At 42.6% G+C, this 16,535-nt stretch overlaps 1 protein-coding gene across 3 annotated transcripts in view; it reads right to left on the bottom strand.

Annotated features, from left to right (window-relative positions):
• The window catches only part of MAP3K20 (mitogen-activated protein kinase kinase kinase 20), a 179,778-nt gene that overhangs the window by 15,880 nt on the left and 147,363 nt on the right, over nt 1-16,535 (bottom strand). For 2 of the 3 annotated variants that reach the window (XM_082629816.1, XM_082629818.1), the window contains exons 15-16: nt 12,478-12,540; nt 11,412-11,504 (exon numbers count right to left, since the gene is read on the bottom strand). In XM_082629816.1, coding sequence (XP_082485942.1) covers nt 11,412-11,504; nt 12,478-12,540 — 156 coding nt within the window. The remainder of the gene's footprint in view (nt 1-11,411; nt 11,505-12,477; nt 12,541-16,535) is intronic. The other variant, XM_082629817.1, reaches the window with a different exon arrangement.

Below are 16,535 nucleotides of genomic sequence, written 5' to 3'. Positions count from 1 at the left end.
GAACTTTCCCTGTTATGGGTTAACAAGAATAGGAATTATAGTACTTTCCACCTTCCAAAGTCAACGAGTGGTCCAAATTATCTTGGTGAGTTCCTTTATAGGACTCCACGGCAGAGATTGAAATACTCAGTCTCTCCAACCAGTCCAACATAGTCAATTTCCCCCTCCTTTATTGAAAAAGATCATTGTTAAAAGTGTATATGGTGCCATTCCACTGCTTGTAAGCTCCTTTTCTTGACTGATTGGGCCAGGATCTGGAATCACAAACACTTCCCTCCAGTCCTGGCTTAGGCTTTGTGGCTAGGCAGGACGGCCACTCTCCAAAGCAGAAACAACCTTCTCCCATCTGTTTGCACAAGCAAAATCATGGGGCAGGTCCTGACTACCATGGATTTTTTATTTCATAACTAGATTCCCACCCAAGAGGACATTCCCACTTTTCAAATTTGTACCTTGCACATCTTTAGGGAGTGCTAGTTACTAATCTATAGGGAAAAGGCAGTGACACAGCAGCCTTTGGGGAAGTTCTTCGTTGAGGCTGAATAGCAAAAAAACAGCTGTCCAAACCTTTCTACTAGCTAGATAACTGCCCCTCAGTGCAAATCTATAAGAAACAGATGAGATTCTGTTGGGGAGAGGGGAATTTTTGCATTGGAAACTGATGAAAAAAATGACAATTTTGTTGAGTGCCCAGGATATGTACCATTTCAGCTGCTGAAATACCTGGATAATTTTAGGAGCAAGTGTGTGGTTAATGCAGGATGAGGACGCATTCCGTTTGAACTGCTTCAGCATTGCCAATTACGTGATAACATTTTCTGAATTAAGATTACTGGCCAAGTAAAACAGAAACTCTTACACTGTGAAGTTAACATCCTAAACAACACTCAGTTAATGCTAACTTAAATATCTCTTTGTGAGAAATCACTATTACATTCCCTGCAGGCTGTTTAAAATTCTTTGGAGTTCCAGGCTAATACATGGGATGCCAAACATACACATCCCTTCTCCCTTCCATAAAAAGAAAAAAAAAGAAGAAAAAAAAAAAAGGAGGAAGGAAGAAAAGAAATTTAAAAAGAACTAATCAAGATAGAAGTAAATTTTCTAAATAGAAAAAGTGATTGAAGTTAGCACAAAAATTATACTTAAATATTACTTTTTAAGTTCTGGGCAATTCAGAAACAGCAACCTCTCTTTCAATTTTTTTTTTCCTACCAAAATTTTATTGCAAACATGAACATTATAGATAAGCCTTTAAAAATCTAGGGCCAAGATTATTTAGGACACTTGAGAAGGAAACAGACCTCCACATTCGGCTTTCAGGCTCCTATAGATGACCATTACCTGAAGGTTACAGACAATAACATTTTTTTAATGTATTTTTTATTGAGGTATAATTTGCACACAATAAAATATACAGGTTTTTTTTTTTGTTTGTTTTTTTTTTTTTTTTTGTGGCCACACCACTCGGGCACGCGGAACTTCCCCAACCAGGGATCAAACCCGCGCCCCCAGCAGTGGAAGTGCGGAGTCTTAACCACTGGACCACCAGGGAAGTCCAGTGTACAGATTTTTAAGTTTACAGCTCAATTAATTTTAACAAATGTGTACACCAATGTAATTACCCAAACAGGTAAGATATTCCACTAGCCTAGAAAATTCCCTCATGCCCTTTCCCAGTTGATAACTCCTCCACAACCAGGGGCATCCACTTGTCCAATTCCTACCGCCCTAGATTAATTGTGCCTGCTCTAGAACTTAATAAAATTGGGATTTTGTAGTATGCATGTATACATGTCTGGCTCTTTTCACTAGGCATAATGTTTTCGAGATTCTTATTTAATCCCCACAGGTTTACCCTGTTATATATAGCACTGCCCCCATGTTACAGATGAGCAGACTGAGGCTCAGAAAGTGTAGAGATTTGCAGCAAGTTAACTTAGCTGCACTGGGCATGCCCAGTCTAATGGAGGGGACACTTGTTTTTAAAATCCCCATCACCACCCTACCCGTTCCCCATGACCAGAGAAAAGTAAAATCACCAGAGAATGCCCAGGATTCTAGCAGAGAGGCCCTTCCACCTTAAAAAAAAAAAAAGGCCTGTACTGGGGAAACATTTTAAAATCTAAAATACAGAGGTCAGAATAAACTTTTTAAGATTCAAGAGGGGGGAAAAAAGGGAAACAGTCTCATAGCAGGCGACTGACTATTTTGAAATGTAAGAAGTCATACAAGATGAAATAAAAATACGATAGAAATGTTGGTCATGCTGCTATTAAAAGTAGTAAGATGTTGATGATTTAGGCCTCCGAAGGCTCCTTTACATGCGTTGCTATTATCTCGCTCAGCTGCTGAAACCTGCTGTTTTAAAGGCAGGAGACTGGAACATCCCGAGATAGCACCTGGGTTATTTATCATTATGTATAACCCTGGTACACTCTATTTTATTATGCTGCCTTTAAAAGGAAGATAATGCAAGTATGGTTAATTTGTTTCTCTTCTTTATCTATACAGTGTCGTGACCCATCACGGCTTTGTCCCACGAGATTTGTTTTTCAACCCAAAAGAAATCCACAAGAAACTCTCCCTAAAAATTCCATTAATAACCTCTTTCAGCGCATATAGGTTGCAGGGTCTGGAACTAAGAATGTTTTAATCTCTCCAGCAAAACAATGTCTCATAATGATGTACAGGACTATTGCTGTACTGATGAAGAATCATACATAATTCAGCACCTTTCACTTGGCACCACTGTGATGTCCTCATTAGCCATGGCTCACAGTGTCTGTCAGATGGTGTCCATGTGAACGCAGGCATTATATTGTCTTTGAGATGTGCAGCTGCTTCCATGACACTGCCAGTATATAAAAACATGACGCCAGTTTGTTTTATTTAGTGCTAAACCTTCCAGTTTGTAAAAACAAGGCTGACACAGAGCCTGACATGAGGCAGTGAAAATAATTAGCTCTCATTTTCTCAGCCTCCTATTTCCTTCTCCCTGCTGTGTTCTCTTTCCACTAAACCACCACATGTCAGTCGAAATGGGAGGCAATTAGTGGGCTCATTTCAGTCCCCACAACTGTGCTGAAAAGAAAGTATTTATGATGGCACAATGAACAGCTGAAAGATTAAATAACATTTGCCTTTTGAAAAGAAAATGACTTCTAGCTAAATGGGCAATTTTTGATTATTCTCAAACAAGCTTAGAGTAGTTGGTTTTTAAAATACAAGAAAGGAAAATGAGTCATTTTTAGGTGAAAGAATCAAATAAAACTTGACACAGTAATGCAAATAACTGATGTTTTATTGCAAAATATGTAAATGCGTTATACCCTTAACAATGGCTTGTGTCTAAGGTCAGGGCAGACTGGTGCCAACTAGACACCAGTGGAGATAAGGTTGTTCTGTTGCCTTCTGGGGGGTTGTTATTTGAGTTATGCTTGAAAAAAGGACTTTAGGGATGATGTTAAAATAAAGTGAAACAAATCAAGTGAGATACACTTTCATATGATGCATCACACACTTGACTACCTGAAATGGTTCAGATGTTAGTTGACATGTTTGGAAAGGGCTTATTTATTTATTTATTTTTAAACTGTATTTGAAATTGGGAGGTACAAGGTATTCATCTTGGAGAAAAAGAATAGTAGGTCTTCCTCTTGATTTTTGAATAAATAAGAATCTATTCTATCTCAGACTGGGTTTCTTAACCAATATAGAAAGTGGTCTCGCTTACTTAATTACTGCTTAAATGTTTTTAATACTGGGAAATGGGCTGCAAATAAACTTTCACCCAGGACCCTCAAAATACAAAAACAGTTCTTCTACCTACTAAATTCTCCTCCTACCTCCCATGTCTCCAGAAATGACTCTAAGAAATACAATTTTTGTTTCTTTTTTTTAGAAATAGAGTTTTTGGGAAAAAAACCCTAAACTGTCCTAGTTAGCAGTCATTGTTTATTCTCAATCCAAATCCTAATGTTATGTGGTTGTCACACATCTTTGCTTTCCTAACATAGTGCTTTTAATTTCATTCCAAATAATCTGTTCTTTTACAGTTGATTATTTCCAAGATCTAATTTTTGGTTCAGAATACACAAGTTACTGTGAGTTATCAAGGCCTTCTCTCTGCAGAACTTACAGTGATTCCCAGAGACTTTTCAAAACCTGCTTCTAAAAGTAAAGATCTCTGTTATTATCAACAACTGCGCCTGTCATCATAAAGTTGCCAGTGATGGCTGTTACAACCGTTTTAAAAGGCAGTCACAAATTTAAGTTCTGTTTCTCTGTTTGTATAATAATATTCTTACTTCCTACAAACTCAAATCCTAACTTGTGATTCATACACTGTGGTCAGTGTAGCTGTATGATCCAATAGCCACCCAAGGGGATCTAAGCCAACAATGGGTTCATTGGGAGCCTGGAACACTCTCTGAGCTAACTACGCATTTTAATATAGCTGGAAACCAGCAATAATGTGTTTGCAATTTGTTTAAACCTATGTTTCATCAGGTATACTTCCTTGCTACTCATGATTTTGAAAGGAATTCATAATCTTGATTAAGAAGACTAAGAATGATCCAATCTGTGCTGGAGCCAGCCTCATGAGCTGATTGCTTTCATCTCTTCCCAACTTCAAGTTCGGTGATGTCACATTGGCAATTTGAAATTGGCCACGGTAGGAGTATTGACGACATGGAAAGCTGCAAACACTACAAGTCAGGGCTGTTTCCCCAGTTATTAGACATTTTCTGGCAGGCCATTTCTACACATGACTATCAACCCATCAGCAAGGATGTACTGGACGCCTCTCCCAGTTTTGTTTTAGTTCTATAGGAGGCTGCCTGACCTGTTTGACGAAGCACATCACCAACGCGAATTAGAAATCAGCAGCAAGTCATGTAGTCAAGTTCTGAATTGCATTTGCTCCTTTGCTGTCAATTAAAATTTGTATATCTTACAGAACCCTACCGCTGCAAGCTTATATACTGAGGCACACAAACACATGTGTGTGTACATGTATCTTTCCCCCCAAAAACAGTTGGTCATGGGAAATAAACCTCCCTACACTGAATTTTTCATAAACGCAAGACATATCCAAGTAAGGCAAGGCACTGCCTTTTAGTTCTTCCGAAATGTACAAAAGGTGTTGACTTTTTACTTCCTTACAAAATCCTTTGTGCCCTGTTATTTTATTCATGTTTATCTATCTATTTATAAAAACTCCACAATAGGAAAAAAAGCCCTATTTGGCAGTTTTTAATATTTATAGTGCTTTGAGAAAGGGCCTGGAGATTCAATTAAGTTTATTAAATGCCACATTTTATAAGCAATCTACTAAAGACATAAAAGCACAATAGTAAGTGGGAAGTATTTGTGAAAAGCAGCATTTATAACCTATAGCTGAAACAACTGGAGAAGCAGAACTATTGACTGAATTTCTTCGGGTGGGGAGTGGGAGAAGGGGGCCAGATGCCAACAGTGATGGACGTAAGGAGGGAGGCGAGCGGGATGGAGAAGCCTTCTATTCCGATGGGGGCAGTTAGTGCTGCTTCCACCCTTTCCAAATGTCCCTCTTATTTTCTCTACCTGGTTCGCTTGCCCCTTCAAAATGCCTCTCGAAAGGAAACCAGAAGAGATGGTCATCTGGAGGGAGGTGGCTGGAGTCTGGAAGCCAGTCTCTAGTTAAGGATCCACTGGAGCCAGGGTGTCGTTTCCCAGGCTTCTCCCCTAAGCTCATCTCTTCTCTACAGCTGGTGATCCACTTAGACCCAAGGGAGCCCAGCTTCAATCAGGTTTCCTTGCCTCACTGGGGAGAAAAGGGACTAAGGACACCAGAGAAAAGTCTGTGACTGTCCAGCACACACAAGGAATGAACGGCTCCTCGGAGAGTTCCCTCCTAACTCTGCTTTTGAATTTTTATGACACAAAGTCTCAAAAGGACCTCGGTGAGAAAACTCCTGGGTGAGTTGATAGTTTATTCCTTGGCAATTTGAGAATCAATGTTCCTGACTGGTGAGCTTATAAGAGATATAATAATAAACTCTATGCAGCTGAATATTTCAATATAAAAGGGTGGTCGCCACCCTGGGGAGTGCATGAAGCTGCCTGAGATTCCGGAAGCCGCTTTCCTTGTGTAGCAAGTCAAAGGCCTTAGATTACAAAATGCAAGGCACTTTCCACATGAAACAAAAATAGTGGTGGTTTAGTATTAACTGACCAAAAAAAGTGTTTGCCTTTTTATTACCAATACACCTATTTTGGGGGATGATGATACTTTTCAAAAAGAAGCAGTATGACACCATAGTTGAGCCCCTGGGCTGGACCTGCCCCTAACCAGGTAGGGACTCTGGGGGAGGAACTTTTCCTCTCTCCTCCTCAGTTTCCTCCTGGGTCTGATACAGGGATACTGTTCCCTATGAGGGTGGATTGTAACAATTACACCAGAAAAATGTTTGCAAAGCACTTGCCACAATGTCTGGCTGAGGTATGAAATAATAATAATTACCATAAGCATTTCAAGCCCTTCGCCCAGGAAACTTGAGCTGAGAAAGACCCAATTTCTGCCAATACCACTGTCAACTTGGAGGCTGCCTCAATGTCCATTGTTATTCAAATTAATAATTAACTGTACTCTTTAGAAATGGGTCAGGTAAATGGGTAAAACTCATTCTCAACTTCTTATTAATTTAAATTTTCAGGGAACCCTTTTGTCCAATTATTTCCCCTGCCAGGTTGTCTCAAAAAAGGAAAGGAAAAAGGATGTTTGTTTCATTTGTGGATGAATTCTTGAATTCCATATGGTGCTGGTGTCTGGTGAGGGCCTGGTCATCCCAAGGGGTTGGGGGCGGCAGCAGAGACTAAGTTCATGGGCAGGGGGTCACGCAGGTGCTCTGGACTACTGGAGCAGGCACAGGCTCCCAGACGTGAAAGGCTTTCCTTGGTCTGGTGAATCAACCTCACTTATGTGCCATTATCCATCTAGTTGTAAAATGAGGCTAAAAAAAGAATTTAATCTGAATTCTCTGACCATAAAGGTTGACAGGTCTTTCTTACAAGGAAAGGCTTTATTTTCTACATATATTTGTATATTTGTGGATAAGGTCACATTTCCATTGTTTCCTCTTAGTAGGCCAGTTACTGAAACAACAAACCGATTTTAAGTGGTAGCTAACTGGTGGTCCTTTTCAGAGGCAATGGGAAAACACAGCTACTATTTTCATGATAAAGGCACTGTCATACATTATTCCCAATGGCTGCCGTTAGAATATGTCTTTCATTTTAATTGTAAAAGAAAAGGTGAAATGGTCAAGCGAATCTCCCTGATACACAAACTCAGGTTTGGAGAGAACTTCCAAAACCCCAGTGTTCTCGTGTAACTTATTCTAGTCATGGAGACAGGGTAAAGGCTTCATCTTTTCTGTGAAGATGGGCTTATGGGAACTCAGTTAATTGGGATTTTGAGGATGACCTTTTTTCTTGGGTTCTACCTTGAAGGGTCAAGGTAACAAGGTTTTCATGTGGGGAATTTAAATTTCAATTTAAAGCACATTTGTGAGAAGTTATTTCAAAATGTTAGGATATAGTCTGACATAATTGGGTTGTTTAGACCTGGACAATAATTTACTCTAGGATTATTTTGTGGAAGTTTCCAGATGGCTTAAATATCTTGGGCCAGGTATTAGAGCTTAGCACATGTTTAATATATAGGTGATGATGAAGATGTAATTTCTGGTCTCAGCTCTGTCCTCTTACCCTAGGCTGGTAACACACTTTCTCTAATCAAGGATGACAATACCATGTGCCTTATGCATCTCACAGAAATGCCAAGGGGGATAAATGAGATGACATGACGAAATAACTTGAGCTCTTCAGAAAGAAGGACTCTCTAAGCATAAGTTTTAAAACATTATATTCAGAAAATTATTTGCAAACGACCATGAGCCTCTTCGAGCCCACATTCAAAACTCATCCCTTCCAAAAAAGCGTTTCCTGGGAATTCCCTGGTGGTCAGGACTCCGCACTTTCACTGCTGAGGGCCCAGGTTCAATGCCTGGTTGGGTAACTAAGATCCTGCGAGCCGCGCGGCGTGGCCAAAAACTTTTTAAGAATTTAAAAGAAAAGAAAAAAAAGCTTTTCCTGATTAACCTCACCCATTCCCGTCACTTCTTCACTCTTTTAGCACCTTGGTGTTACATCCGCATTGTATATTTCACTTTTTTTTTTTTTTTTTTTTTTTTTTTTGCGGTACGCGGGCCTCTCACTGCTGTGGCCTCTCCCGTTGCGGAGCACAGGCTCCGGATGCGCAGGCTCAGCGGCCATGGCTCACGGGCCCAGCCGCTCTGCGCGCGGCATGTGGGATCTTCCCAGACTGGGGCACGAACCTGTGTCCCCTGCATCGGCAGGCGGACTCTCAACCACTGCGCCATCAGGGAAGCCCTATATTTCACTTTTGATCTATTGCATTATAATGTCATCTATCCAGCTGCTCACCCTAGAAACTGGGTGCCGTCCTGGGTCCTCCCTATCACCCCAACTCCAGCTAGTGACACAGTCTGATCAGTTCGGTCTGATCAGTTCTGTCTCAGTGTCCCTGGACACAGGGCGCTTCCATGGCACTGCATAGCCTCAGCTCCTTGTCCCTTTTCACCTGGTTGTCTGCACCGCCCCACACAGGACTTTATCTCTCTATCCCGAGCCCTTTCCAATTCATCCTTCTCTGTGCTTTTGAGAGATCTTTTTAAAACGCAAATAGAAACCTCTCTACTCCCTGCTTAAAACTCTTCAAACTCCTTAGCTCAGCACATAAAACAGTTCTTTTTCTGGTCTCCAGCCACCATTCTGGCCTTAACTCTCCCCACACTATTCCACCTGCTCCATGTTAAAGTCGCCCCAGAGGGAGCGATGCTTGAGTTGAGTTGTGAGGTCCTATAGAAATCAGTCCAAAGAAGAGCTGCTTGTGTTTTCCTGGCTTCTGAGCTTTTGCACATGCTGTTCCTTTTGCCTTCAGTGTCTTCTCCCTACCTAATAATTCCTGATGGTTTTCAAATTTTAGTTCAAGTATCACCTCTACCAAGAAGACGTCAAGATCCTCTTCTGACCCCTTTCTACATCAGTGCTCATCCACTGTGCTTTCATTGAATGATATGCATGATGTTGTAAAAAATGCATCATTCTGTATTAAAACCATTCATTGATCTTGTCTATTTCTTCCCATAAACTATGGGTTCCTTGCAAGGCCATACTATACTTTTTTACTTTGCATTCTGAGCATCTAGCATTGAGCCGGACACACAGTATGTCCTCAGTAAATTTCTGCTGAGTGAACGGATGAAATTATTACTCTGCATGGGTGACCAAGGATCAGCAGATAATCGAAAGTTGCAGTGACTTTAGGCCTTGCTGATAACCAATGACTCAAGAAGTCTATACCATCATGGTCAAAACCAGACCACTATATTTGGTCTCCAATATAATTTATAGCTTCTGATTTTTACTAACTATATATATATTTCAGTTTTCCACATTAACAAGTCATTTCTTTGTTAATTGAAAATAATTTTCTTGGTTGAGATTACTCTTGACAAGTCTTTTTCAGGAAAATTCTTCCCTCTTCTTTTACCCCCTCCAAGCCATAAAAATGTTTAAACACAGAGTTCTCATAAATAAAGTGCCATAGAGTTGAGCATACCAAAGAAGGCAAATTAAAATGTACTATTTATTTACCATCAGATGGACCTGGGGTGCCCACAGCTACAGAATCTCAGGATTGGAAGGGCCCTTGCTTATTTTGGAGAGGAACTTACTCTCCTGCCCCGCTTTCTGGTAGCTGCTTCGAACAACAGGAATGAATAGACAGTGACCCGTTCACAGAGGGAAAAGAAAAGTGTTCCTATACCAGACACCTGGAGTCAGAGCAGCTTTCACTCAACCAAGTTCTGTGGCCCAAACAAGGGACGTTAAGATTTCCATTCAGCAAAAGCATCAATATACCTGCAGTGGTGCAGGTAAAACACTCTGTCCAGTGTCTAGAAAGAGCATCTTTTTAAAAAAATAAATTTATTTTATTATTTATTTATTTATCTTGGCTGCATTGGGTCTTTGTTGCTGTGCACGGGCTTTCTCTAGTTGCGGTGAGCGGAGGCTACTCTTCGTTGCGGTGCACGGGCTTCTTATTGCCATGGCTTCTCTTGTTGTGGAGCACGGGCTCTAGGCACACGGGCTTCAGTAGTTGTGGCACGCGGGCTCTAGAGCACAGGCTCAGTAGTTGTGGTGCACGGGCTTAGCTGCTCCGCAGCACATGGGATCTTCCTGGACCAGGGCTCGAACCCATGTCCCCTGCATTGGCAGGCGGATTCTTAACCACTGCGCCACCAGGGAAGCCCAAGAAAGAGCATCTTTTGAAGCCCCTGGTAAAACGAACCCTTTGCAACAATTTCCAATCATTCCCAAGTGCTGGTTCCAGGAATGACCTGGGGTAAGCATGGTTTAATTAGTGAGGGCCGGTGGGCCAGCTGAGCCCCACCAGCTCTCCCAGAGCAATGGGCTCATGTTGTGAGGAGTTGATTTTACAAGGTCTCTTTGCAGCATCAAAGGAAAGGTACCAACAGTGCGGTAGTTAAGAGTTTGGTTCTGGGGTCAGAGGGGCCTGCGTCAGATCCGTCTTCTGCTACTTGCTAACCATGTAACCCTTGGACAAGTTACTTGGCCTTTCAGAGCCGTAGTCTCCTTATTTGTAAAATGGGGGAAAATAGCACCTACACCTGAGTCCTGTATGCCTGGAACACGAATGGTCAATGAATAGACGTGATCACTATTACTGGCTATTCATAGTAATCCAAAGTAACACAAACCTATTATGATTCCAATTCATATGACACCTAGCCCACGTAATTTGCCCAGACTCTAAGCATAACATAAAGTAGCAGCCTGACTGAATGAGATTTGGTCAAATGTCCTGCCACCCCATTTAGCACTGATAATCTAGGTTTCCATTTTGCCTACAGTTCCATTCTTGCTGTTGTTCTACTCTTGATATTATAAAAGGGATTCCCCTTAAAAAACAAAGAAACTGGAATCAGGAAGCTGTGATGCCAAGAAGCATAAACAATTACTCTAGTGTCCGTGCCCCCGACCTTAACACTCCCCACTGCCCACCATGGTTTGCAGTGCGTTTCCTTGAGGGTTTGGGTGGCCTCACACAGGGCTCTTCAGCTGAATGAGAAAGATTCCTAGATTGGCTTACAGAGGCAGCTGGCAGCCTTTCAATTAAATTCTATTTTATAAAGTCTATAAATTTACTCAGAATCATGTTACCAGCTGGTAGGGGGTATATAAAACCACAGAGTTCCAGGAGAGAAAAAGAGTAAATTAGACTGAAATTTATCCAAAGGATTTAAAATATGATTTACCTGTAGGCCAGTCCCTGGTTTCAAGTGAAAACCAAAAACAAGTTCAAGGTTCACTATTTTTTCCTCATTTTCTTCAGGTTCACCTACTGAGTCCTGAAACAGAAAACTAAGCACTGTTTATACTACATAGTGTTTTTACTTTTACTTCTCATGTAAAGGAGATGATTTCCCAGCACTAGTTTTTCCATTCTAATCTATTGCTTAATTTTTGGTTATTTTGGATTACACTACAAATTCCAATTACTAAAAGCAAGAGAAATGACATATTAAGCCTTTGAGAACTTTGCCAAATGATTTGTCTCATGCACTACAAACTGAATGTCACCATCTTACATTTTTCACAATGCATCTTGCATTGTGCAATTTTACCCTAGAAATGCACTTCGTCCCTGGAGATGCACAGAGACTTCATCTTGAGAGTTTCACAACACTCAAGATATTTATACCCTAATCCCAAAGAAGAATTATTCAGTTCCTAGAGCATCTGTGGATAGAGGGCCAAGCAGAGAAACAAATGAATCTTGGTGGGCTTAGAGATGGAAAACCAGAGTTGTTAGTGAATGAGGAGAGTTCTGTATATTGTTTGCAAGTATCTACTAATTTTATAACAAACTATGCCATATGCCTTTAGACTATATTCAAAATAATATGTTAAATATACTAATATGTTATTCAAACAATGAAACTCCTACCCCTCAATGCAAGTGGTAATCCAGAGCTTAGCGTGTGAATTCCTTCAGCGGCTTCCACGTCGGACAAAGGTCTCCCGAGCCAGGTGGGAGGCCAGAGGTCCTCACCTACAATGTTAGCACTTATATCCCCTAGCCACTAAGGTGACATGTGTTGTTCTTATCATGACCGTATTGTTAATATTTCAACTTACAGGGAACAAGGTTGTTCCATTTATGCACATCCTCAGCTTCACTCAAAGGGCCTTTTGTTGGACAGATATGATTACATTTCACTTCAAACAACGGTTTCCGACATTGGCAAATTTAGGTGTGGATGTGGCTGGTACATATGTCAATAAAAGTAGCATATTCTCAGTAAGAAAAACCTTCCTTACCTTAATTAGTGGTGGGAAGTGAAACAAGTTTAGGTAATCGTGGGTTAACTTCTCAATGGCTGACTGTAAAAAAAAAAAAAAACACAAGAAACCCACGTGACTTTATTAATGATCCGATAATGCCAAGAAAGGATTAAAATTATTGTGCACATATAAAGGCATTCTTTATTTACGTAGTTCACAAAATACCTTGGGGATGTTAATATCCAACATCTGTTGAGAATAAACCTGGTTGTTCAAAGTATTATAGGTAGTTTATAATTATTTAATGGAACAGGAGGATATTTTAAAGATGTTTAATCTCAGAGTAAAAAATAAATAAAACCGTTCTTCAAATACCGGTAGAGTACAGTAGTGATAAGTTAATATTCTAGTGTACAGAATGCAGTTGTCACCCCGAGTAATTGTGGGAAAAACAACAAAGAACATGTATATCACCAGAGGCTCTCATTAGGGCTGAAATCTCACTAAAGGGTTTATTGCATTGAAAGGGCTTTTCTGTGGGTTTGTGGCCAATGCTCCCTCCCCCAGTGGAGGACAAAGGACTCTTAAAGGAAAGGAGGACAATTTAAATTATGATTCTTGTTTATACTCATCAGGTATAATCCAGCTTTTCTGTGAACTGAGCCTATCACATAGAGAGTAAAAACGTACCGACATAAGAAAAATTAGATGCATTTTTAATAAAGTGAAATGAAAGCTGTTGACACATCATCCAATAATGAGCACTTATTGGATGTTAGGCTCTATTCCTTCTTCAAGGCTCCTCCACAGAGGGCTTCCAGGCTCGGGTGAGGAGGAGGCCCAGACAGGCTGAAAGGAACAACCAAGTAGCAAAGGGCAGGTGGACAGACCGTCCACTTTGCAGTTGTATAATCTACCATCTGTAGGCTGAGAGACTCACTCGTTGAGTTGAGAAGGTGTACGACAATGCCCTGCCTTCCTCAGTGAGATAGCAGAGAATGGAGGGCACTTTCTCACCCTCAGGATGCGTGTGTGTGTGTGCGTGTGAAGCACTGTGACAAGGACCAGGCGGGCTTTTCCAGTCTGGAGGTCCCCTTGCAGCGTCCCATCCTGAATGGCCCAGCTTGAAGGATTCTTTATACCCGTTGGCCCAAGAGTATATGCAGGATGCTCCCAGACCTCCCATGGAAAGGTCCGTTTCCATGACCCTTTCCCCTTACTCTTTCCCTCTCATGTAAACTTATTTGTTAGAAGTACCCAGGACCCAGCTGAGTTTAAGAGAGTGTCACCTGTGGGCCAAGCCCCCCACCCCTGTCCACCCCTGGGGTGGCCACTGTAATAGGGCCTTGGCTTTGGCAGAGGTGGAGGGCCCGCATGCCTGACTCTTGAGACCCACCCCCCCAGGGACTGACTGTCTTTCTGTGCACACACAGAGTCTTCCAGGAGGGAGTCTCCAGTCCCCGGAGATGCTGGCTACGCCCCTCCTTTGGAGTTCAGGACAGACACTCTGCTCCCAAATGCCAAGACTCTGAAGTAAGAGAAGTTGTATATACATGTTTTCTCTCTTTTCTGGGATGTAAATTCCTTAAGGGCAGGATTCTTTGTTTCTTCACAGGCCCAGGACTGTGATCAGTAGGCATCCACTGGATTTGCTGAACCATAATCAGTAAGTCTGGACATCACTTGCTCTAATGATACCAACCAGCACAGAGGGGCACTTAGACTGTCCTAGGCTGGGTCTGGGAATATTTAAATCACCGAGGCTGTTGAGGAGCTACCACAACTCGATACCCCTTTTCCTCCTGACTACTCCTTAAGGAATAAGTCCTATTTCAAAGGCAGGAGAGGGGAAGGGGAGTTGGGAGCATCTCTTTGGCATCTGCTAAATGGGACAAGATTTACCAAATCTCTCTCTTTGAACCCTGGAACTTCTCTGTACCAGAGAAGAGAATTTTTCCTACTGTAGCCCATCTAAGCCAGCGTTGCTTTTCAGGATGGATTTGCCCACAGCTGGAGGTTGAGATTAAATTATTTACCATCATTTAAGGTGTATGTTTATGCATGAGGTTTCCTGCCCATCTTGTGAGAGGGAGCAGGTGGTAGGTTAAGGCTAAGTCATCATCTAAAGGGTGCTGAGGGGCTTTAAGGATGTTCCTTATGTGGATCCAGGGCCCATAGGACAGAAGTGGATGTGTTCTCTTTGGACCTCAGGGAGGATTTCCCTGAAAAAGCCTGGTATCAGTAGCTCCAACTGAGGCAAAGGGGAAAGTTGTTGGCAAGTTGGTAGAGCCTTTGTCAAGATGTGGATTTGGAAAAGAAGTTGCTTTTTCTACATTTCCTTCCCTTTTTAAAAAAAAAATATTTATTTTATTTATCTATTTATTTTCGCCATGCTGGGTCTTAGTTGCGGCCTGCGGACTCATAGTTGGCGGCATGCATGCGGGATCTAGTTCCCCGACCAGGGATTGAACCCGGGCCCCCTGCACGGGGAGCGCAGAGTCTTACCCACTGGACCCACCCGCGAAGTCCCTACATTTCCTTCTTTATTCTATTTCTCTTCTTTCTAACCTGTGCCCACCCTTCCATCTACCCACACTGGGGTTGAGGAGGTTTGGGGCGTAAACTCGATTTCTTTGTAAGATTTCTCTTGAAACAGACCCCTGAATAATAACAATGTGCACACAGACGCCAGCAAGTGTTATTTGGTTTGAGTAACTAAAAAGCAAAACAAAACAAAGAAACAAAAAACCAGAACTGGTTGCTAAACTACAAAAACAGCAACAACATCAAAAACAGAGGTTTAGGGCTTCCCTGGTGGCGCAGTGGTTGAGAGTCCGCCTGCCGATGCAGGGGACACGGGTTCGTGCCCCGGTCCGGGAGGATCCCACATGCCGCGGAGCGGCTGGGCCTGTGAGCCACGGTCGCGGAGCCTGTGCGTCCGGAGCCTGTGCTCCGCGACGGGAGAGGCCACGACAGTGAGAGGCCCGCGTACCGCAAAAAAAGAGGTTTAGCTTTGAAAGTGTTTAAGGGACTTCCCTGGTGGCGCAGTGGTTAAGAATCCGCCTGCCAATGCAGGGGACACGGGTTCGAGCCCTGGTCTGGGAAGATCCCACATGCCGTGGAGCAACTAAGCCCATGCGTCACAACGACTGAGCCCATGTGCCCCAACTACCAAAGCCCGTGTGCCTAGAGCCCGTGCTCCACAACAAGAGAAGCCACTGCAATGAGAAGCCTGTGCACCTCAAGGAAGAGTAGCCCCCACTGGCCTCAACTAGAGAAAGCCTGCGCACAGCAACGAAGACCCAACACAGCCAAATAAATAAATAAATAGATTCATTAAGAAAAAAAGAAAAGAAAGCTTTCAAGACTGAAGTTCTGGGGGGAAATGTTAGGATTTCCTGAGAAAATGAGGGATAAGAGTACACATAAGGTGGTGTCTGTTCTGGGTAAAATTCGGAAGATTGCAGACTGAACACACATTCCCATGGTTTTAGGTGCCATGGTGGCTCAGGCTTCACTCAGTCCATGGACACATTCTGGCATCGTTAGGGGGCCCTAATGGATATCCAGCCTCTCTGGCCTCAAAGCAAGTTGCCTCCTGCTATTGCCGGGTGGGCTGGCAGCTCTGCAGGTGCACACGGCCTTAGTGTCACATGACACTTCTTCCCACACTGAGGCCTCTCCACAGGCAGAGCCCTCCCGCCAGAACACCTCCTCCCCGCACCCTTCACCCGCTTACACCTCCTGGCCCTTCAGCTCTCAACTCCATCATAACTTCTGCACCTCAGCCCAACCTCAGCTCTCCTTTGTGGCACTTCTTACAGCTGCCATGTTACCATTTTTGCATGATTAATGACTGTCTTCTCCACTAGAGACTTCCTGAGGGCACAGGGGTTCTATGCAGGTGTATCCATGTGACTTCTGCTGGACCAGGTATTAACCCTTTGTTCTGGGATTATGAAGAAGGAGTGGGGGTCCCATGGGGGCAGCAGCTAATGATCAGCTGGTATGAAGTATTTCCACACTGTGGCCACCAGCTCAGCCTCTAACATGACACACAACCTGCTTCACAGTAGGAGCTCAATGAAGATTTG

Source organism: Mesoplodon mirus, assembly GCF_964341445.2.
Source record: "Mesoplodon mirus genome assembly, chromosome: 8".
NCBI lineage: Eukaryota > Metazoa > Chordata > Mammalia > Artiodactyla > Ziphiidae > Mesoplodon > Mesoplodon mirus.
Note: the sequence above shows the minus strand (reverse complement) of the source record. Positions and strands in the feature narration are given on the sequence as shown.